Source organism: Eutrigla gurnardus (assembly GCF_963514095.1).
Source record: "Eutrigla gurnardus genome assembly, chromosome: 3".
NCBI classification, from domain to species: Eukaryota; Metazoa; Chordata; class Actinopteri; order Perciformes; family Triglidae; genus Eutrigla; species Eutrigla gurnardus.
This window is the reverse complement of record NC_139917.1, coordinates 5229253-5253984: the sequence shown is the minus strand read 5'-3', so window position 1 is coordinate 5253984 and position 24732 is coordinate 5229253. Positions and strand designations below refer to the sequence as shown.

Below are 24732 nucleotides of genomic sequence, written 5' to 3'. Positions count from 1 at the left end.
TCGTTCCTTTTTGATAACATGCTGTAGGAGAGACTGGACCGTCCAGAGTCCTCTCAATGTGAGATTCCTGCAGTGATTGTTGAAAAATAATATTTGTTAGTTTTGGAGGTGTTCACTATTGCTTCGGACAGATTTTTGAATCTTTACACCTGCAAATCACATTTTCTTTCAATGGCCTTAATGCTCAACATATTCAAATGCAGAAATATATTATACATTATATATATATATATATATATATATATATATATATAATGATATATTATTATATCAGTATAATATGCACCAGAACAGACCAACTTAGTTTACAATATACAACATCCAGTATACTTTATTTTACACATATACTATACAAGATACAAAAATATTGATCACAGTGTATTTTCATGGAAAGATTGAAATTGCAATAAACACATGTTGAAAAATAACATTTAATAAATTATATAATCAATATCTGACATAAGAATACTGAGACATAATTAATACAAACCCCCCCAAATATATATATATATATATATAGACAGTAATTTGAAACAAGTGTTGACTCAGTCCTTCCTGCAGCTCCGATCAGCTGTTCTCCCATTAAAATGTCTTCATGAGCTCAGTCAGTGCATTTCCCTCCTTCAGCATCACCGGAGCATCAGCAGCTTCCCAAACCTGCACTCCGGTCACCGAGGCTTCATCAGGGTCCGCACACGTAGCTGCCATCACAACCGATGGGGAGCCTCGTGACCAGCAGCAGGATGGCTGATGAATTCTACTTGTTAAGTGTTATCTTCTCATTAGCATCTCGTTAGCATAGTTATCGGCCCGGTTAGTCCAGTCGTCTCCAGTGGGACGGTACGCAGCGACACACTTCCTCGCTGAAGGAGAACCCGGGTTCACACCTTCGCCTCCGAACCTCGCAGGGAGGCCTGAGACAACTGCAACGGGGAAAGAATAGGATTTAGCTTCAAGGCTAACACCACAGCAGCAATTGTTAGCATTGCACTGATGCACTCCACAAATAGCCAATGGGAATTTTCCATTGGATTTTGGATTAATCAAGAAAACAATGTGTAGCAAAACAAAGATTTTTATTCACACATTTTGTTCAGCAAGATAATCGTCACATTTGAACACAACTTCCCTGATGAAGTGTGAATGTAATGAATGTAATCCCCAGAAGTATATATGTAACGTTGTGCTATAAAGGAATGACTTATGTAACCACCAGTAAGCTGCAATTAAAGACATCGTCGGCGCGCAGGCTACGCAGGCACGCCTCCCGTCACTCCCACCCACGCAAGTGGGAAAGAGGGAGGAGAAGAAGGCGTGAGTGGGAGACGAGGAGGAGACGAGGCGTGGACTGGGTTTAATACAGCCGATTCAGATCTTCACCAATCAAATGAGCTCCTCTCCTCTCCTTTAATAGGTTAGGGGAGGTTCAGTGCAAGTTTCGTCACTTGACAACCCAATGACAGAAGCAGCGCCGCTGCTCCCACCACGCGCATCACGCGCTGTGCGTGCGTATAGTCATAATAATTATAATGCCAATATTATATCACTATAGAAATTGTAGGCACATTTTAGGCATGTCTATCACAAAACAGGGTCAGGGCGCACAGCAGTAGACATAATGGTGGCGAGAACACAGTGCCTGCACGAGCCGGCACTGGACTCTGGACGGTCCAGTCTCTCCTACAGCAAAAACAATCTGGGGATCATCATCATCACCGTCGTCATCATCTGCGCTCCACAGCTGCACCGGATTCCCCGTCCAACACCAGAACGGCAGGACACCGGGACCTTGCGGGCCGCTCAGACCAGCTGCAGCCCCAACTCCGGTTCCAGCTCGCGGCAAAGTTGCGCGTTTCCACGGACAACAGGCTGCCGAGGCGCGAGACCAGGCACGAGCTACTGTATTTTTTTTTCAGATTTTTTTCAGGCATAGACGCATTTTATTAGCAGTGGATAGATATGAAAAACAGGAGAGAGAGAGGGAGGTGTTTTGGTCCGAGAGGTCCAAGTTTCAGCTGTGTTAATTCAGTCAGGCTGAGTTTCCGTTACGCGTGCCATCCGCCTTTGATCTGATGTCAGATGTGACGGGACAATCTATAGAGATTGTGCAGAAATTCTGCGCTGCGCCACGGAACTAGGGCCCATCATCTTGATTTCACCGATGATACTGGCCCTTTTTGTTTACTTCTCCGTCTCAAACTATAATTTGTGCTGTGACTGGATGGAGCCATTATCCTCTGATTAAAGTCCATCATATCATCCACCTATCATATGCATTTCATTCCAAAGGTTTGTTAATGGAGAGCAGCCAAATTGTTTCCTCTCCGGTTTGAATGAAAACTTCATTCATTTGGCACCTTGTCGTCTACATTGCTGATCCTCTGTTTTCCAGGAGTCTGCAGGCTTTCAGTGCAGCCACTCTTCTGCAAATGATTGAGAACCACTGCCACCTTACAAAAACGAACACTAACTGTTTTCTTGTGTGTTCTTAAGGTCAAAGGTTATGACTAAGGTTTAGATTTCATAGCAGTAAAGCCTTCACAACTACCGTGTGATTTGTAGCCCAGGCTTGAAGCACCAGACAGGATGCCAAACTGTTGCACTTATTGTTCTTTTGCATCATGATACAGTGTGTTCTAAATCCTGTTTCAGGTTGTTTTTTTAACCCAACAAGAATAAAAAGTTAAGTAATGGTGACCACTTGAATTTTCCCTACAAGGAAATTCTCAAGTACATGTAAGTCCGAATTGGCAACAAAAAACAGCTAAAAACCAAAAAACATTAGTATTGGCCTTGAAAAGCTGATATCTGGTGAACCCCAGCACAGAGTCAAGGCCTACCATCAAGTGATTACACAAGGATCCGTGGAATTCCAAAGAAAACATGCAGCGTTGGAGGGATGGAGTCCTGTTTCACGTAGCACTTCATCAACACGACAAAGACTCCGGGAACGCCATGTAATTGCCACTGCATTTCTGGCTGCACGGGGTGTCACAGAATATTTAGTCATGGTTGCTTAAAGAGATCTATGAACCCACGAAGAAATATCCAAGAGTTCAAATAGACACACACACACACACACACTCACAACCACGTACACACCAGCGCCAGATCCCAGACACTAGATTCCAACCGCTGGTTTCTCCTCATAAATCACTTTCAAACAGGTCAGAAAGGGTCAAGACTGGATGGGATGGATGGATGTGTGTGTATGTGTGTGTTTCCTTCAAGGCGGGAAGAGGAAATGGTTAAGTGACAGCTAGGAGAAGTCATTAGCACACTAAGGTCTTGTATTACTCACCGGGTTCACTGCAATAACCAACTACTGCCGGACTGGAGTGTACTGCCAGTGTGCCAGTGTGTGTGTGTGTGTTAGAGGTCGAGAGGGCACGACTCTACTCTAGAATGATGCAACCTTTGAACCACTGAATTATAACTGTTATACCGCTGCCGAATGCCTCGTCATGATCACAATCTAGAAAAAAAATATGCTAATTAGGTAATTCAATAAAATATCTGGTGCATAATCCACTTTATAATTCTATACAAACCCACTTGGCTTCACATAACACATAGTAATATGACGATACAATAACAGCAAAGTAGACCAGAAGAATGTGTGTTGGAACATCAGCCAATCTGGATTGAGCATCGTTTCATTGTTTAACCGTCTCTTATCACTGATGCAAAGTTACAACATCCATGTTAATAAGCCATTCAACCATTACACATTAAGAATCTTGATCGATCAATGGGATCAGTTAAACTGATGATCTCATTGGTCGATTGACGGGCGTGTCACAAGGTCCACCATTTGTGTTGCTGCTCATGTCCCAACGCTGAGGGGCCTAGTTTCGTGGCGCAGCGCAGGGTGGCGCAGAGCGGCGGAGCCGGCGTAATGCAAGTTTCGACCAGCACAGCCTTGCGCACGGTCAGTTTGGCAGTTTGGTTGATCACCTGGGAGGGAGGCGTCACAGATTCAGCTTGGCAAAGCGGAAGTTTCGTGGCAAAAAGCCTCGCCGAGACTGTGCCGAAAGCCCGCCAGCTCCAACCTGGTCTACTCTTGGCGCAAGGCGAATTACAGCTGGCGTAGTGGCAGTTTGGCTCACCGGTGCGCAGTGCGCACACGTCATCAAGACCTCACAGGCAGGTTTCCACAGTTCCAGGCACATTTAAATGCAATAAATAATCACAAGAAACACTATTTAATGCAACTAATTGAATCAACACGTGAATTTATATCTATATAGATTGTCCCGTCACATCTGACGTCAGATCAAAGGCGGATGGCACGCGTAACGGAAACTCAGCCTCTCGGACCAAAACATCTCCCTCTCTCTCTCCTGTTTTTCATATCTATCCACTGCTAATTAAATCAATGCCTGAAAAAATAAAAAAATAAAAATACAGCAGCTCGTGACTGGCCTCGGCAGCCTGTTGTCCGTGGAAACGCGCAACTTTGCTGCGAGCTGGAACAGGAGTTGGGGCTGCAGCTGGTCTGAGCGGCACGCAAGGTCCCGGTGTCCCGCCGTTCGGTGTTGGACGGGGAATCCGGTGCAGCTGCGGAGCGCTGCACCGGATGTAGTGCTGTGCGATATGGACAAAATTTTGTATCCCGATATAGCTAATTTTATATCCCGATAACGATATATATCCCGATATAGTATTTTTTCTTAGAATGATATATATATAAATAAATAAATCACATCTCAGCACTATTTTTGATAACCATGTGAATGAAAGGCAAATGAATGGCACTTTTTTTGACGTGGTCAAGTGGTTTTATTAACACAAGTGTTTTATTTTGAAAACTTTTATTGTTGAGTATGTACCGAACTTCCTGTTTCGCTATATTTGCCCTGTGCTGAATTGCTGCGCCGTGGTCCGGCATCCGCCAGAAATAGAAGTCCGTATTTGTTGCGGAGAGCTGCGGACTGCCGGAGCTGAGACGCAGCGGACACGCAGCGCAGCGGACACGCAGCGCAGCGGACCTGGTGGGGATTGACCCATAGACTAAAGTGAAACGTATCTGCTCCGCTGGCGTGGCGGAGACGCAACGCAGCGGAGACGCATGCAGTGGAAATGCGTGTAGCAACAGTGCTAAACAAGTAGCCTACACGTTAAAATTACGATATAAAGACAGAGGGTTATATCCTACGGTAGACATTTTTATATCGTACTACGATATATATCGTAATATCGCACAGCTCTAGTATGATGTTTAAAATCTGGAGCAGATTTCCCTCCACACCCCTCCTTACCTGCATGTGGGTTGGTGAAACCTCCGCCCTTTTAGGAAACATTTGTTGGGCGACTCGTTACATTCGCAGGAACACTTTGTTTTGTTGAGGGGCTGGTGCCTCGGACACGTCTTGCCACATGTGCACTGACAGCTGTCCTTATTGAAGACGTGGTTCTGTGGGCAGGAAGCAGCGGACGCCGTGTTACAGACGCACTGACACGTATTGCGGTCAAGGTGTCGGTTGGGGCCGCAGTCCTGAGTGTGATGGTCGTGCCGACACACACACTGGCAGGTTTCCACATCCAGTTCCTTATCCGAGCCACACACATCTGCTGAGAATACGTCTGTAGAGACAGGAGAGGGAGACACATAGACAGGTTCGTCTTTGATGCATGGACACAGACAGAGTCCTGATATACTGGTGTGCTGATATACATGTTTCACTTTTTTACACTGATGACTGTACTGTGCTTCCAGCGGGGTCAGTGTTCCCCAGCGTAGTGAGCCAATTGTAATTCAATCCACTTGAAATTATATTATGAAGTATTTGTAATCAGTGTGATAAAAAGTGGTATCGGTGCATCCCTATTTGTCGAGGCTTCACATTCTGGTGCATTTATGCCTTCTGTCATTTATCTTTATGTTCACACAACAATATACGGGAAGATGGCAATTTATCAGGTATATTTACAAATGGTGATTAATCATGATCAATCTGATAACATTTTGGAAGCGTTAGAATTATGTTAGTCAAAATTGTTTTCAGATTAATATATATATATATATATATACTGTATATATATATATACTGTATATATATATATATATATATATATACACCCCGTGAAAGGGTCTACATGGTCTGCAACAATGCTTATGTAGGTGGTACGTGTCAAAGTTACATCCACATGAATGGCAGAACCCGAGGTTTCCCAGCAGAACATTGCCCAAAGCATCAGACTGCCTCCACCAGCTTGCCTTCTTCCCATAATGCATCCTGGTGCCATGTGTTCACCAGGTAAGCAATAAACACGTACCAGGCAATCCATGTGATGTAAAATAAAACATGATTCATCAGACCAGGCCACCTTCTTCCATTGCTCTGTGGTCCAGTTCTGATGCTCACATGTCCATTGTTGGGGCTTTGACAGTGGACATGGGCCAGCATGGACACTCTGGGCCCTAGTTTCGTGGCGCAGCGCAGGGCGGCGCAGGGTGGCGGAGCCGGCGCAATGCAAGTTTCGACCCGCGCAGCCTTGCGCACCGTCAGTTTGGCAGTTTGGTGGATCGCCTGCGCCAAGATGGGTGTGGGGGCGCAGCAGGGGGAGGCGTCACAGATTCAGCTTGGCGTAGCGGAAGTTTCGTGGCAAAAAGCCTCGCCGAGACTGCGCTGAAAGCTCGCCAGCTCCAACCTGGTCTACTTTCGGCGCAAGGCGTAAATAAAGTCCATTCATTCAATGCGAATCACAGCTGGCGGAGTGGAAGTTTGGCTGACTGCGCGCAGTGCGCACACGTCACCGAGACCTCACAGGCAGGTTTCCACAGTTCCAGGCACATTTAAATGCAATAAATAATCACAACAAACACTATTTAATGCAACTAATTGAATCAACACGTGAATTTATATCTATATAGATTGTCCCGTCACATCTGACGTCAGATCAAAGGCGGATGGCACGCGTAACGGAAACTCAGCCTCTCGGACCAAAACATCTCCCTCTCTCTCTCCTGTTTTTTATAATATCGGCATTGTTATTATTATGATACGCGCGCACAGCGCGTGATGCGCGTGGTGGGAGCAGCAGCGCTGCTTCTGTCATCGGGTTGTCAAGTGACGGAACTTGCACTGAACCTCCCCTAACGCATTAAAGGAGAGGAGAGGAGCTCATTTGATTGGTGAAGATCTGAATCGGCTGTATTAATCCCAGTCCACGCCTCGTCTCCTCCTCGTCTCCCACTCACGCCTTCTTCTCCTCCCTCTTTCCCACTTGCGCCGGTGGGCGAGACGGGAGGTGTGCCTGCGCGAGCCTGCGCGGTGCACGAAACTTGCAAAGTCCAGGCGGACACACCCCGTCGGCGCGGCGCAGGTGCGCTGAAAGCTGACTGCGCCTGGTCTACGAAACTAGGGGCCCCCTGCAGACCGGGAACATCCCACAAAAGCTGCTTTGGAGATGCTGTCTGATGCTCGTTTAGCATCACAATTTGGCCCTTGTCAAATTCACTTAAATCCTTACGCTTGCCCATTTTTTCAAGCTTCTAACACATAAAAAAAAAAATATATATATATATATATAAAACTTTTATATATATATATATATATATATATATAGAGAGAGAGAGAGAGAATGAGAGAGAGAATGTTTGCTCTTTCCTCAGGGATAACACAGATGGTTCACTTTCAATACTTGTAATTCATCTTTTAGCTGAGAAATACAGGGAGAGACAGAAGGTCTAATGTGTGTGTGTGTGTACAGATGAACAAACACAGATAACAAACATACACAGTTAACTGCTGACAATCCAAGCTGTGTCTACTCCAGCAGACAGCAGCGTCCTGACAAACAAGTTAACAACCTAAATCATTAATGAGGTTCAGTGGAACTTCATTTCCCCCCAAGGACGACGAGGATGACTATTTTCAAGCTTACAATAAATAAATAAATATACTTTTTCATTAATTAATGATTCATTACTCAAGATTACGCAATTCAGGACCAACACAAAATGCCTCTGTGTGAAGCCTCTCTTACTCTCAAAAACCTGATCATCCATATTCATCATGTAAAGGTAATTTCGAGCCTTTTCAGACATATATCAACACATGTTTTTGGAACTCTGTCACACCAAATTATTTGCGTAATATTTCCTAATATTAAGGTATGTTCCACTGGACTAATGCCATGGTTTGTCAAACCTGCTTGCCAAGTTTTGGTTCTGTGTCCTAATATTTGAGGGGTGACTTCGGGGTCTCCGTCCATCATGAGAAGTAACTGCATTCAGTTGACAGATGTGACACAGAGTAAGATGTATGTCCTTGATAATCCGACCAGGACCATCCAGCTCACATATGTCTTGACATATGTCATGACATATGTGCAGGATTTCTCTAAATATAACGTCTTTCACCACTATGTTTCCCCACAATGGCAGGATGAGGCGATGGGTGGTGGGTGGGTCAAACAAACACGGGACTTCATCCACGAGGCCGGTGTTTGTGTACTGTGTGAAACTCCAAGCAAGGAACGGATTTCAGGCATCGGTTCAGGTCAAGTGGATCGCAGCATTCATCATATCGTCGTTCATTTATTCTGTGTTTGAATAACATTTCAACATATTGAAAAATCTTCAACATTGCAGGTTGTCATAGTAACACAACATGCTTTCTGGCTTGAGGAGTTTTTCCAGGAACTCAGTAATCAGAAAATAGTGACTGTAAGAGCAAAGCTCAAAGAGATGCGGATATATCTTCACTCAGTCTGGATCGGAGCCCACCAACGAAACTATCTTTCAACCTGGTACACATGAAACTGACTGTCAGACCTGCAGGTTGCTCTGACACATCTCATTTTCCTAAACGCCAGCACGTATGGCTGTATGGCTCTACATCGTGTTTTCACTGCTGGAAGGTCACTCTAGAGGGCCCTTGAGCACATTCTCTGGCGTATCTGCCCACCGTAGATTTGTTTTTTTTCTTCTTCCATAGATAATTTGTTTTGACTGTGTAATACATACTGCGTAAGTGTGTATTTGTATGCAAGAGTAGCTGTGGAATCTGCTGCTTTGGGGTCTTCACATTCTGCTGCTTCTCAATTGTTTACATGGAGTCAAACACACACACACTCAATGAGTAACTCACACACACACTCACAAACTCTCAACTAACACACTGCAGTCATAAATACTGCTCAGTGAACACATGAACATTCTTCAGTCACAAAGACTAACAGAGGGAGCCAGCTCCGCTAACAGTTTGCTTGTTTCAGTGTGTGCTCACTAAACGCTTTGGGGACCCGCTATCATGCAGCAGCAGGCCACGCTGATCACTCGCATCTATTGGCAGCTACTGTATTTATTTGAACTCTCCTGTAATCTACAGGTCGATCTGCATTATTTCTGTTTTTGGATTTTTTTGTTGTAATCTGACCCTAATTCTTTCCATGAGGTTTTGCTTGTACCGAGTTGGACTCAACAGACCCTCTTAACTGCACACATTTGTTGTAATTTGCTCGTTTCAACTAATGCCATGTGTTCATGAGGCGGTGTGCACAACCGTGATGAGTACATTTTACAAAAATGTCATCCAAGATAAATACACTATATTGCCAAAAGTATTGGCTCACCTGCCTTGACTCGCATATGAATTTAAGTGACATCCCATTCTTAATCCATAGGGTTTAATATGATGTCGGCCCACCCTTTTGCAGCTTCAACTCTTCTGGAAGGCTTTCCACAAGGTAAACCTTGTGTGTGTTTATGGGAATTTGTGACTGTTCTTCCAGATGCGTATTTGTGCTGTTTGGCAATTTGGCAACTAGACGTGTCTATAATGATATGAAAAATGAGAAACTATTACTAGAGCTGTCAAATATAGCCTGACCGATATTGGAAGTATCTAGTCGAAGTCCTGCTCCTATAACGGATATTGGCCAATCCGCGTTGCATCTGACAGGCCTGATAGGATCCAACAACTATCCTGCTCTGCTCATAGAGTGTTTCAGAATTTCTTCATTTTCAGGCTGGTTTAGTGGATTTAGAGCTCGACCTGGTTAACAGTTGTGTAAAAGTGGTACTTGTTAAGTGCAACGGATGGATGTATTACACAATTAATGAGCAATCCATTAACAACACAGATGAACAGCTTACATTGTCCCCACTGATAGAAAACATATGTCGTTTCCTCAAACCTGCCAGCAACTCACTCATCTTTACTCTTCCCAGTTGTCCTTGTGAGATATTTTATTTTCCACCTTAAAGAATACTGAATATTGCATTCCTTGAGCACTTCTTGCATTCCTTACATTCCTTGTTGGGCCAGATTGGATCCTTTGTGGGGCCCGTTGTTTGACACCCCTGGTGTTAAATGTTCCACCACAACACTCACTTTTGAAATAAAATAAAACAGCAATGCTAAATCCAGGGAGCTTTTCCTTTCTCAACAGTTTCAGTTGGGTGGGAGAAATGCTTCGTGCTAAGTGAAATTACACTTTGCTGCATGTATAAAGCCAGCAGATGATTAGCTCTACAGAGGAGGCCCCTCCCCCAACAACATGTGCTCAACTTTAATTTCATCTACATCATTCATTATATCTATTAAGGTTTCACAAAAATATAAACATGTTGACTTGACCACACACACAGCTGTTATTATCCACTTATTACTAGTCTTAATTGGCAGCTGTTAGACCTACTTTGAACCTACCAGCAGTTGTAACTCTTGGTTTTCTTCCTCTTTTGTCATTATTTCTAGGCTACTGCAGGAAAAATAAGCAAACAATATCCTCTACAAGGTTTTCTGAAAAAATAAAAGACAAAATCTGCTGTGTGCAAACACTCACCGTGCTGCTGGGAGGGCCTCGGAGGGGGCGGCGGTGGAGGAGGGGGATTGTGGTGCACGTTGGCAGTCATGCTGACACAGCGACACTGCCAAATACTCCAAGACTGACCAGGAGGACACGTCCTGTTGGCTATTGGACACCTTCAACAGAGAAAGAGAGACAGATTTTAACTTTTGACATTACCAGAGGTGGTTTTCTGACTGTGTGCAATGAAAATCGCACATCAATGGTTTATTAGATCTAATGTTGTACAGGTATTGAAATGGCCTTCACTCCAATATAATGGGTCCCAAAGTTTCATGAATTTCTGTGAATTATCTTCAGTAACCAGGTCATGATTTAAGGAAAGAGACATAGCTGTTGAGTTTTTACATTTATTTTTTGGTGCTCAAGTCGTAGTGCCTTAAAGTCCCCCAATGGCCAATAGTGAAAATGCTCTCTGGTGGCCATCGGGGGCAACTCCTCTCTGATTGTATGGAAGTATGAAATGAGAAAGGGAGCCTATTTCTGTCTTGATTTTTTTATTTCAGTAAACATTGTAAACATGAGTTTATGGTCTGAATCTCTAGTTTCAATTTTGGTCCATTTAGAGCGAAATAGACCATAAAGCAGGGGATGCTTTAGGGCGGGGCTACCTGACAGGTTGCTACCACAGAGGGGTATTTACTGAGGTATTTTATAAAAAAAAACGTTCAATTCTTCAGCTTCTGTTAATCACAGACCTTATTTCAGACGTTGAACCAAAAACACAAGACAAAGGAACTGGAAATGCAAAAATGCTGACTCATTTCTTGGTCTTAGGACTCTAGAGGACTCTATAGCAGGCTAAGTCGGCTAAGACTGTAAAGGGCACTGTATGTGCCAGAGTGCATTAAAAGCACAAAATAGAGCTTCTTTAGCAAAAGGAATGGTCACAAGTCTTAAAAGAAATAGGTGTGTAGAAACTCATTTGACCCATTACAATCATTAAAAAAACTGAACAAGGCCAGTTGAGCTGGACCCAGATACATATCGGTGGGGATATATGTTGATGAATTATGATTAAGGTCCACAACTATCAGTGTATCATATGTCTAACACAGCAGTAGGCCTACTGTTTTATGCACTTCATGACTTCACACCTTGGATCACTTTAATTCTGCCAATAAATAGGAAGGAAACCTGTCCAGGGTTTATAATGGGTTTGATTCATGTTTGTGTGACTCCCTGTAGTGGATGGATCTACATAGTCCAGCTGGAATTTACAGTTTCATATTTTACTTAGTTAGGCTTAGGCAACGAAACCACTTAACTGACTGACTGACTAATGACTCACGAGAATAGCGCGTCAATGTGACGTTTGATCTCTGATTGACATTGCTAACGACTAAAGTTGACTTTCAGTTTGACATGGGACACTGACATGGAAACATCCACCTCCCCTCTATCCCTGTGTGTCCCTTTATGCTACGTCGTTAATTTACCCATAATGCAGCAGGTGGCTGCGTCACAAAGACATGCTCACACACCAAATGAGTGGCGATGTCAGACACCAAGGGTCACTGACAGAGCTGCATTATTTGATGCCTTGCTAGTGAGAACGGGACACGTTTTGGACCCATCAACAAATGAGTAGCCCTCTAGAGAAACCCATGTTGTTCTGTGTCTGTGTCTGTGTGCAGGATGTGGAAAATTGTTTGCATAACATCTTGATAAGTTGATACTGCCGAGTTTGAAAGCAGAGAGCGGAGCCCAACTCTGACTTTCACTCAAGTGTTAATCTTTAATAGCTTTGGCAGCAAAGGTCCAAGGTCCAATAAATCCAATCTAATCTCTGAGCTTCAAAATGTTTATAGCAACGTCTATAAAACACAACAAAAATGTATTAACCCCGCCAAAAAAGTCATGATCTCCTTCCATCAGATCTTCAGGAGTAGCCTGGGCCAGAAACTGGGAACTTAATTGGTTTAAGAAATCGGATTCCTCAGATCTGTAAGCATACACATGTTACCTCCCAGTGCAAACTGTTGGAGGGATTGTAGACAAAAAAAACACCTTGATCAAAGAAATAATTAGGATTAAGCAGAAACAGAAAATCATTAGAGACAATAAAAGGGAAGTGGAATGTCTGGATGTGTTGACCAGCTTTAACTGACAGAATGAAAAGGCAGTACCACAGTAGCCTCAGTGTACTGAGTGTTTGTCTCTCTCTGGCTTCATTTGAAGACTGAATATGAAAAGCCCAGGGCCCTCATTTATCAACAGTGCGTACAGTTGTGTGCATAATGTTTGACTGTTTATGTGTATACCGGTCCTGTCTCGTGAGCTGGTTGGTGCGTCGGGTGTAGTTTTAAGAACCGGTCGTGTGATCCGGTCTCTGGTTCGCGGAGCGGGCCGACATTATGCAGTACAGCCAGAGCCAGGCTGGGAATGCTGCCTTTACTGTCGGAGCGTCGTCGTTCAGAATCGTTAAAAAAGCATCAGAAACACAACCGGTACCGGCACAGGTGCTTGGTGGTCAGAGCAGTGAACTGAACAACAGTTCCTCATTTCTGTTGCTCTCCGTTTTCCCGGTGAGGGGAAAAAGGAATTTGCTTGGGGGCGTTTCTGAATGCAAATGACCACAAATGTGCACGAGCATGGTGGTTTAGAACATGTGGGATTTATTAACGCTGGTGTGCGTACGACCGGCATGCATGTTTGATAAATACAATCTTTTTTGTATGCAAATTCTAAATTTGATTCGTAAGACAAAATTTCGAACCTTTCTTACATACTGTCGATACATGAGGGCCCTGGAATGTAGTCTTCTTTTCCTGATTCAGAGGATCCAACTGATGGATCTTTCACAGCCTGACTTATTCCAAGGTTCACTCATGACAATTACATTTTACATGGTGTCTATGAGCGGATAAGCAGCGAGAGATGCAGCAGAATAAACTCTCTCTCATATATTATGAAGCTCCTCCATCAGAATATCAAATAAAAAGATCAAAATGTAGTACAGACTCACTGTGCTGAAAGGAAACCAAACCGATCGATGCAGAAAGGTCCAGTTCCATGAAGTACATGACGATATCTGTCTTTTAGAAAACTCCAGCCAACATATTAAGGGTTCTAAAACACATATACCTGATCATAAACTCATGTCCATGATAACACTCACTAATATCCTTCGATAGCAGCTACAATGTCAGTGACGCCATTTGTGATGGCCTCTGAAGTTTTCCACAGTTAAAGCTTCTGTAAATCAGAAGACGGTCAGCTGTCAGCTGATCCAAATCAGATATGTCTTTTTAAAGATGAGTGGATTGCAACTTGCATCTCAGAATATTTCCCTGACATCAGCACTTGGATGTCTACCCATCACTTGAAGCTCAACCTTAACAAGACTCTTCGTGTCGGCGAAGGACTGTCCTCACATGGACCTCATGGTCACTGTCAAGGACGCTGTGATATGTCCTTCACCAACTGTGAGGAACCTTGGTGTGATACTGGCCAACCAACTGCGCTGCACTGCCAACATCACCGCTGTGACCCAATCCTGCAGATTTGCCCTACAACATCTGCCTGAACCGGCCTTTTGTCATGGAGAAAGCAGCACAGCTCTTGGTCCAAGCACTCGTCATCTCCCACCTCGACTACTGAAACTCGCTCCTGGCTGGACTCCCTACCTCCGCGATCAAACCTCAGCAGGGTATCCAGAACGTGGTAAGCACTAGTCAGACACCACGCCCCAGCTAGAGCACTCTACTCAACCACCTCAGCTGGCCGGCTGGTACCACCAGCGCTTAGAGCAAGCAGAGGTCGCAGAGCCGGGTCACAGCTCTTCTCCGTTCTGGCACCACAATGGTGGAATGAGCTCCCTGCCGTTGTGAGGACCTCATAGTCGCTCCCCATCTTCCGTAAAAGACTCAAGACCCTGTTGTTCACAGTTCACTCGGACTCTGCTTAGCCTCCTCCCTCTACTACCCCCCAACCCCCAAAAAAAGAACGTAGTACTGATTGCTTATTTGTATGTACAGATAACAGCCTCACTTAGCTTTGGATAAGGTGACTGATCATCCGTGCCTGTTGCTGTATACTAACTGCAATATGTTGCAATCTCTATACTGCTGCAGCCCTACAAAGCCTGTAAACGAGAGGCTCTGTGTTTCTAGAAGGGTCAGATTCCCCCCTCCTACCCCCTCCCCCGCCAGCCTGCACCCTGCACACACTGCTCCAATCCCAAACAGGCCTGAGCACGGTTACAACGCGTACGTGTACACCACACATGGCTTTACGTAGGTGCCGAGAAGCTTGTCTCAAAGTCATCACAAGAGAGAACAACACAGGGAACAGGACTGCAACTGTGACTGCACATATTTCAAGTCAACACTTGACTTGCATCAGAGCATGTGAGCAGAGCTGAGCAAGCGAGTGGACAGCGCGAGTGGAGCGGATTTTGAGCACAGAGCAGCATTTTTATTCTAAAAGGACGGAGCATCGCAATGCATCCTGGTCCAGTTCCACTCCAGTACCGATCAAACCACGAGTCTGAAGCCCAAACCTGACCCAGAAACCTGCTGTGTCCTACACCGTCAAGACTTTTCAGTCAAATATGATAGTGTGACGCACACACACACACACACACACCTACATATCTCATCGATCATTTGGCACAGGTATCATCAACACACACAAACACACACACACACACACGTATTATATAAAACAGCACAATGTGTCTGACTAAAAGGGCACATTTAGGGAACCGCTGAATTGGACACAGACAGACAGCCAGCTGTGTGTTTACACACAGACAAATAGTTTGAGGTTGTGAAAGTGTGGCGGTGACAAGAAACCCAGTGTGGTTTCATTTCAGCTGCAGAGGCAGAGAGGCAGAAATGGACATGCTCACTAATGGAGGACAAAGGAAAAGATGGGAGAAAACGGCTGCTGGTCTACTCTCACTTCACCTTAATGTGAAACATACGCATGCTTCATGTCCATGTGTGTTTCCTTATTGGATGATTTGTTGGAGTGAAAATCTCTACAATGCGTTTCCTTTTCAAGCCATAATCTGACATGCTGAGTTTAACACTGCTGCTTTTTGTGTGTGTGTGTGTGTGTGTGTGTGTGTGTGTGTGTGTGTGTGTGTGTGTGTGTGTGTGTGTGTGTGTGTATGTGTGTCAAATACCAGCACGTATCAACATTCCTCGTATCAGCATCACAAGTGGTCCTTCTCTCTCTCTCTCTCTCTCTCTCTCTCTCTCTCTCTCTCTCTCTCTGTCTCTCTCTCTCACACACACACACACACACACATACACACACACACACACACATCAAGGCCTATTAATGTCAAAGAAGTGGATGGTGTGAGCCGCTACAACATCCAGAGAAACCACTAAACAGTCTGTGAGAATAAAGAAACGAGCTATTTTAGAAGAGCATACATTACATCTGTTTAATGAGTCCATTTGAAAGTTGTCTAAATGCATGTCGTTAACACAACATCAGTCATATCACAGAAGCAAACATCCTCCAGGTCACATACCGACGATACACACACATACACACACACACACACACACACACACACTCACACACCCTTCACTGACTAACCCGTCATGTCTTTCTTTGGTTTAGATTTATTGGGAAGTTCCATGGCACATATAAGTGCACATTCCATATTGAACAGGTCATTACTCTCTGGTATTGCACCCCCCCTCCACACACACACACAGACACACACACACACACACACACACACACACACACACACACACACACACACACACACACACACACACACACACACACACACACACACACACACTCACACTCACAGGGGCTTCTTCTAACATCTACTTGGATTTCATCCTCACCAGGATGTGACTGTCGTTCAGCGAATGGCTCATTCACCTGATTTGTACAATTGATGGGAGTGAAATGGAGCTGAGCTCACAGCGGAGATTCCTCTGCTATAAGGACCGACCCACAGGAATGACACGTATAGAAGACATGCCGACCGATCAGATCAGATTATTCAATGATACATCAGTATCATCATACAGTAAATAAGAGTTCTATCACACAATATATGCTTAAGGTAACTCATAAATAGTAATAATGAATGACTAAATACATATTTTTTAATAATAAATACATTTGGACACTGCAATATGATTACAACTCTTTAAAAGCATAATTCAAGAGATCTCTGCTGATATATTATAAACAGATTTTGGGATGAGCCTTGATAATCCAGAGACAGTCAGGCTCCTTATTAACTAAAATAACTATCCATCAATCTGCTTTTTGAGCATTTTCAATTGTTCTTTTATATTAAAACAAACACAGGACTTTCACCCAGGAGACCATTGCTCATATCCACTGTGAAACCAGAAGTAAATACTAACTTTAAGCAACATTATGTAACGTTGTTAAGCAAAATTAATGTAAATGTTGTGTAATAAAGTCTGCTAAGAGTGGTTGTTTATATATGCTAGTTATGTAGTTACGGTTATTACATTCAATTTATGATATTTTTCTAGCCTAAACAAAGTTGTTTTGTTGCCTAAACCAAACCATTTCACAACATTAACCACGTAACGTTGTGTGTTTCTGCAAGAATGATGGCGACATGAAATGTGTTTATGAAACATCGGAAACACTGACATTGCAGAAATGCAAAAATGCCAACATGAATTGAAATCAGAACCCAAGATAACTGAAATGAGAAAACTGGTTCCCGACCTGAAGGACTGGGATTATCATGGCCTGCAAACAATTAGCTGCTCAGCCCTATCCACAATGCACTTGGTGCTAAACATGATGTCAACCACACATCATAATAATTAACAACAAGATTGTTGTGCACGGTTCTGTTTTCAAGACACATTCAAAAAGCCCCTCCTCCTCTTAAACCACAACATGCTTCATTTGGCTCCCCATCAAATACTGGATTGAGTTCAAAATCTACTCATCACCTTCAAAGCCCTCAACAACATGGCCCCTCCCTACCTCTGACCTCCTCCACCGCCACACTCCTACCCATCGCCTCAGATGCCAACCGCCTCCACCCAATCAGGACCAAGCTCCGGACCGGGGGCGACAGAGCCTTGCTGCAGCCACCCCCTCCCTATGGAATGCCCTTCCTAGCCAAATCCACAACGCCAACCCTTTTCCATCCTTCAAAACAGCCCTCAAAACTCACCTTTACACTCTTGCTTTTAACCTTGGGCATCTGGAAAAGCGCTATATAAAACCGATGTATCATTATTATTATTATCTATCGGAGCACTCAGGAACGGACACGGGTTTCATGGCTCTGTGAAGTTAATCAAAACCTAATGTGAAAAGTGTTTCCTACAGTAACACAGCACAGGAAGAGACGTCTTTAACAATAGATTCAAATACTCTGTGTGTGTGTGCGCATGTGTGTGTGTGTATACCATTAAGAACACTTGGGCTGGAAAAAGGAAACCACACACACACGCACACACACACACACACACACACACACACAGCCGTGACCAGACGGGCGCCAGGCAGAGGTCTCCTTTGGTTTGTGAGCTGACCGAATTGTCTGCAGGTTGAGTGTGAGCATGATGATGCAGTGAGTATGAGCTCTTACTCAGGCAGGGACCTCCTGATGATGCTGTGGACTTGCTTGTAGACATCCAGCTTGGACAGACAGCTGCACTGGGTATGGTTGGCCACGCTGATGGTCACCGGCTTGGTTCCCTGGGTGATCGGCACTGTGATCTCGAACAGCTGCAGAAAAAGGCAAAAGGGGAGAGTCGGACAAGGTGAATCAAGACGAGAAGCAAAATGGATGAAGTGAGAGGAATGGTGGAGCAAGAAGTTGTCGCTCAGGGCTCTACAAGCTCCTATAATAAAGACATGAACAGCTGTCTCCTGGGTGAAAGTCCTGTGTTTGTTCGACCTGTCGGAGTTAGTTGAAAGGCCAGTGAGTCTCATGCAGACACTAACTCATGTCTCAGTGCCACTGAAGATTTTCACCAGTTACTTGGAAATATAAAACCAGTTCATCTTCCGTCACTGGACTACGATATTGTGCAAAAATATCTGCACCATCACAACATAAGACTGGTGAATATGTCATGAATGAACACATTGGTTATGGTGGCTGCATATATCAATCGGTTTATCAAACGTAACGCCCAAATTGGCCCTTACAACACACGCCTCATTCTTGCATTCCTAAACCAATTGCAAACATCCTCACAGCAGTAAACCAAGCGGATCAATACACATCCAAGATTGGTTTTGCCAACATCCACCATTTACCGTACTATACCTTCCACCATACTCTCCATTCCTTAATCCTATTGAGGAGTTTTTCTCTGCATGGCGGTGGAAGGTATGTGAGGTACCTTGGCAATGAGGACATTGATTGCAACAGTACAGTACTCTAAAGTGTTACTATGTTCTGTTATGAATCTGACATGTTTTGTTATGTATGACTCTTCAGGTTGACATTGGTAATGTTGGGCATGGAGACAAAGGCATTTTATTTCATCAGTCTGCAACTTTGGCCTTGTGTAGTGTTGGTGAATTTACAGTAGTACTGTATATGTACTTTCTCTGTATACTTTGTTTATAGTAGCCTAATCTAATCATTGGGAAGTAGAAGTGCTAAGAGTCTTTTAGGTTTATCACAGCAGTGTGTAACTAGTTCAAACATAATATAATCATATGAAACATGTGTTTCCTATCGTAACAAAGTATGTTTTTCATAAAGAAATGTGTAGTTTTTAGAAGTGTTTCATTTTGGCAAAAAATAGGTATTCTGCAAATGGGGTGTGTGATTCTGTTAATTGTGTGTAGTGTTTTGAATAAAATACCACTGTTTACAAAATTGTTTAAGCAGTTTAAATCTGTAATAGATTTTTGGCCAGTAGGAGGCAGAAAAATACCTATCGTGCTGTTCTGGTTAACTTTTTATCAAACAGCTTATTAACTGTCTTGACTCAGACTCCGTTCATATAACAGCTGGAGGTGCCGTCACATATATGTGGCCCTCAGATCCATCAGTGCACAGTCTAAGGTTTTTCATACATGACGTACAACTAAATATATTTTAAATTCATTGTGTGAAGCTGACTTTGTCTCAGTAAAGGTAATCCATCACAAGCAGCCACTATATCACACATTCTTCTCACAAGAACCCTTAACAGGGAGCCCTCGATGTGGAGTTCAACCTGAAGCTTGAATCTTGGGGGAAATGAGAACATGTGAATGTGAAGACAATGAGCAAGAATGTGGAGGATCACACAAAGAGCAACAAGGAGCTGGGCTTGGTTTTTCACATGGCACTGATCACATACTCACACAGAACAGACATAAACCCTGACAGTACTTCATTCCTTCAACCACTGAGTTGAACAGCATGAATGGAAACTAATTAGTCTCAATGACTCCTATTGAAAACCCTTAAACAGCTTAAACTGTCTGTCAGCCTCTCATCCTAATGAGGACATCATTGAGGCTGACCTTAGAGGAGAGCTCAGTTGGTTACAAAACACACACACACACACACACACACACACACACACACACACACACACACACACACACACACACACTGAGATCACAATGACCTTCTCGAGAACATATATACATTATAGAAATATATGCCTGGAAGTCTTTGCACCTCCACCAATATCATGCAAATGAGTTTCAACTGCATTTCATCCCTGTGTTGCATAATGACAATAAATCATCCTTGGATCCTGTAAAGGTGCATTGTGTTTAGGTATCAGATGCAGAAGGCTGTGACAAATGGCCATGTTTGAAGCCCTGGGAATGAAACCAGGCTGAGTAGTTTATTTGGAGGGCAAAGTATACAATGTGTTTGTTGTGTCTCCAAGTCAACATTGCAGAAGACAGTGACAGCGCACCAGATATCTTTCAGTCATCGGAGAGAACAAAGTCAGAGTTATGGGCATATTTTTTTAAATAATGCAATCATTGGATCACTGGTTGTGTGTGGTTTTCAATGTCATACATACTGTCTGTCTGAGTGGCTGATGTAGCAGCCATGTGCAGCAATGCAGCAATGGCGTGACACCGATAAAGAAGCCACCGGCACCGAGCCTGCATGCGGTAAAACTCTATGAAAATATTAGTAATATAGCATATGTGAAGTGTTACAGGGGCCAACTATGACCAAACCAGATGACATCAGTCACCATATAGACGAGGCAAAGACAGAATAAACTGCCGTCTTAGAGAGAAAGTGGTCGACTGTAGAGTCAAGATCCATGACAGCGCAGGTGTTGAGCTAAACTTTTCTGCAGAGAACCACCAGACAGATATAAATGCTTAAAGATACTAACGGTCGGTCAAATAGTAAATTATACAGTTAAGCACAACTTCTATTACCTGCTAAGTGTTGAAACCTCTCAACGATTGCCAGCTGCTTCAAGACACTGCCAAAGAAAATCAGTGCACTGAAACTTTGGGGGTTACGAAACAACCCACAGAAAGGGCAATGTTTAAGTCCTCACCTCTCTTTACATCGACTTTCAGATGATCACATTGAAAAAGTCATCGGAACTCAGTTGAAGTGTAAATTGTCTATCTAGTCTGCCATCATCTGAATGACGTACGATGTAACACTCCAAACTCTGGCCAGTCGTCTGAGATTGCAGCCAAGAACAGCAGTTTGGGGGGAAACCGCAGAGTGAAAGAATGTGTTGTGAAAAGTCAAAGAGACTGTGTCTCTGCACACACAGCCGGGCTGGTGGTGCCAGGAGAACGCCTTGCAGCTCGACCCTGGCGTCGTTCCCTCACCTTAACTTCAGAGTGGCACGCTTCATTAAGGTTTTTGAATTTTGTAGAATCCAAGAAGTAATTCAAACACCTTTGTGCAATTTTCAAAATGTGCAACAGGGCGAACGTTTGACTCTGTTTTTGAACAGATCTTTAGATACACTAATGGAAATTCTGTGGCGCCGAGATGAAACTAACCTTGTCTCCTTGAATACAGCATGATGATCATTTAGTCAATGATGTTTAGTGCAGGGCTCCCTTGTGACTGGCAGGTCTTTATTGCAGCATTGTTACCTTCACTACCACACTAACAGTGATAAGATTATTTTAAAGGAGTCATAACCTGGTTTTATACGTATCCAGCCCCCCTTGGATCGCTTTGGATCAATTCGTAAAACTTATTAGAAAAAAAAAAAAAAATTTTAATCAAACATTGAGCTTGTTCTGACCCTTTTTCGTACCGCGATTTTATCACGCGAGATTACGCGCGAGGTTTTGACTGGTCCGGATGTGCATTGTATAATATGTAATGAGGCGCGCGTTGATTCGCCGCAGGAAGGACAGAGCCGGGGGGGCTTGCCTGCATGCAGACTCCAAAACATAATGGCGGCGCTTCGGCGATTTCAGGTAGCGGATGGGGCGGGGTTGGGTGGTGAGAGAGGGGTGGGCTTATGCAAGTAGCCGCCACGGTGACGTCACCGAAGGCGCAGAATCAAAATCTCGTGCTTTAGGAATGCACACCCTTGTGTGCTATTCCTGTTCGGAAAAAGAGCAGAAGCGAAAAAACGGCGCCACTTTCAAACTCCAGCCTTTCAGGCAAGTTTCAACTGAGGTCAAACACAGATATGCATGTTTTAACAAGAGAAATTGCGATTTCCTGGTGATGACTCCTTTAAAGCAACACTTAAGAAGTTTTCCTCTTCGGTCCCCCTACAGGTTGGAAGCGGAATTGTCCATTACTGCCGTCGTAAATAATTTAGCCTACCGCAGCACACACGCAAACTACCTAGCTGCAAGGTATCTTCCACGCACCTGCCGGGTGTTCTCCCACTGATCTCCATGCAGAGCCTCCACCTACCGGCTTTTGTAACGCTTGCCGTTAAGCAGGTCAAATTCGTAGTCTCATTAGAACTACAAAACCGCTACCCGATGAGGCAAAGTTACATGGTGCGGTTACAGCCAATACAGGGCTGCAGAGCGAATGCTGAAGTGCCATTCACCCGGTTTTGAGGTGATGAACCACTGAAACTATTTTGGAAACATTATTTTAAGGCACTAAATACTCTTTAGTGTTGCTTTAATACTGAAGGCCTTTACACACCAACAGCAACGTCAATAAACGGCATGAAATTACGAATTCTTCGGAGGCAAGGGGAGAAAAAGGAAGGGTACATCTGTTATTATAAAAAAGAGGAGAACTTGGAGAGTTCCACTCCTTGGTTCAAGACCTTAAACTGGATCAGGGCCACTTCAGAACCTACTTCAGGATGTCCGTCAGACAGTTTAAACCTCTGCTGTGACAGCTTGCCCCCAGCCTGAAAAAGCAGAGGAGTCATTTCAGAGAGCCCATTGAGCTGTATGTCTGAGGTAGGTTTTGGGATTTTTTACATTCAATTTAAGAAAAGTCCCATTAGTTTATGAACAGTTTCAGAACAGTACAGAGGATAGAGGACCTCAGTCTGAGGACAGAGGATAGAGGACCTGAGCCTGAGGACAGAGGATAGAGGACCTGAGCCTGAGGACAGATGACCTGAGGACAGAGGACCTGAGCCTGAGGACAGAGGATAGAGGACCTCAGTCTGAGGACAGATGACCTGAGGACAGAGGACCTGAGCCTGAGGACAGAGGATAGAGGAACTGAGCCTGAGGACAGAGGATAGAGGACCTGAGCCTGAGGACAGAGGATAGAGGACCTGAGCCTGAGGACAGATGACCTGAGGACAGAGGACCTGAGCCTGAGGACAGAGGATAGAGGAACTGAGCCTGAGGACAGAGGATAGAGGACCTGAGCCTGAGGACAGAGGATAGTGTTGTACACCTTAGTGTTGTAGAGCACAGAACACCCTGGGTGGGGTGAAAAGCCCTGCAGAAGGATACATACTTTGTTTTCATAATGTTTATGTACTGAGGTGGCTCACACAGATACTAGCCGTTTTATTCATTACAGACTGATGTTTGACAGCAAAAGCTAAATAACATGTATTCAGATTTATCTGACTGCGTGCTTTCATTGATTAAAAGTTGTGCAGCGGTGTTGATCATTTAGGATGCGATACATCAAGATGCACTGAGAGTGCAATCCATTGTTTCACACCTCTGCTTGTTATGGCATCACAACGGGGTTTGGTGACCCAAAGCATGGCCCAGCTGTCCGGTTACATAACCACACATGTTGTGTTATGTATCACCACCATGCGTAGGATTCTCTGTCCTCTCTGTGTACCGATGTTTCGTTCTCGTCCAGCTGCAGGAAGACGAAGTCACGCCGTGTGGAGTGTTAGATAACATGCAGGATTTTGTGAAACGCTGCTCCGGTCAACAGCTAGCAGAAGCATTTACTGTACACCAGAGTAAACATCAGCTCTCCATCCAAGATATCAACACCAAACAACTGCTGGTATAACTCGGATACTTGGGGAAAGACGGCATCAGCTGCTGCTGGCGGTTTGTGTTCCATAAGTGACTTATCACGACAGTGTTGTTGACTAGTGAAGCTAAATATTATTTCTTTGCGCCCTGGGTGGCAGGTGTCTCAGCTGCTTGATCATTGCTCATAAAATCTATTTCTTTAATGTGGACATAGTACAGACAGTTAATCAGAGCAGAATTTATGAGTCAGATAAGCTTATTTTCTGGACAGAAATGTATAGTGAACAAAATATTCAAATTAAAAATATCTTTCTGTTCCCTTGAACCAGCTTATTCTTTGCTTTAGATTTTAAAAATTTCATTTTTCAGTTCACAGTGTGTTTAAAATGCCCATAAATGCGTGTTTTTATGAAGATTATGTCATGCTCCCGTCCTTTTATGTTGTGCATATTTTCCGTTTTCATTTCCTGTTTTATTTTATTAACTCTTGTGTCATCTCATCATAGATCCCCACATCCTGCCGGGTTTCCTGTTTCCTGCTGTGTTTCTCCTCCCGTACCTGAGATCCAGCGTCTCTTCCTCGTA

General features: G+C 43.9%; 1 protein-coding gene across 1 annotated transcript in view; it reads right to left on the bottom strand.

The window, feature by feature from the left end:
- Positions 1 to 517: 517 nt before the first annotated feature.
- vegfc (vascular endothelial growth factor c) overlaps positions 518 to 24732 on the bottom strand; it is a 69966-nt gene continuing 45751 nt past the window's right edge. Inside the window, exons 4-7 of the mRNA XM_084005353.1 lie at positions 18395 to 18534; positions 10798 to 10937; positions 5262 to 5586; positions 518 to 923 (exon numbers count right to left, since the gene is read on the bottom strand). Of these exons, the coding sequence (XP_083861479.1) occupies positions 815 to 923; positions 5262 to 5586; positions 10798 to 10937; positions 18395 to 18534 (714 nt within the window). The 3' untranslated portion in view covers positions 518 to 814. The remainder of the gene's footprint in view (positions 924 to 5261; positions 5587 to 10797; positions 10938 to 18394; positions 18535 to 24732) is intronic.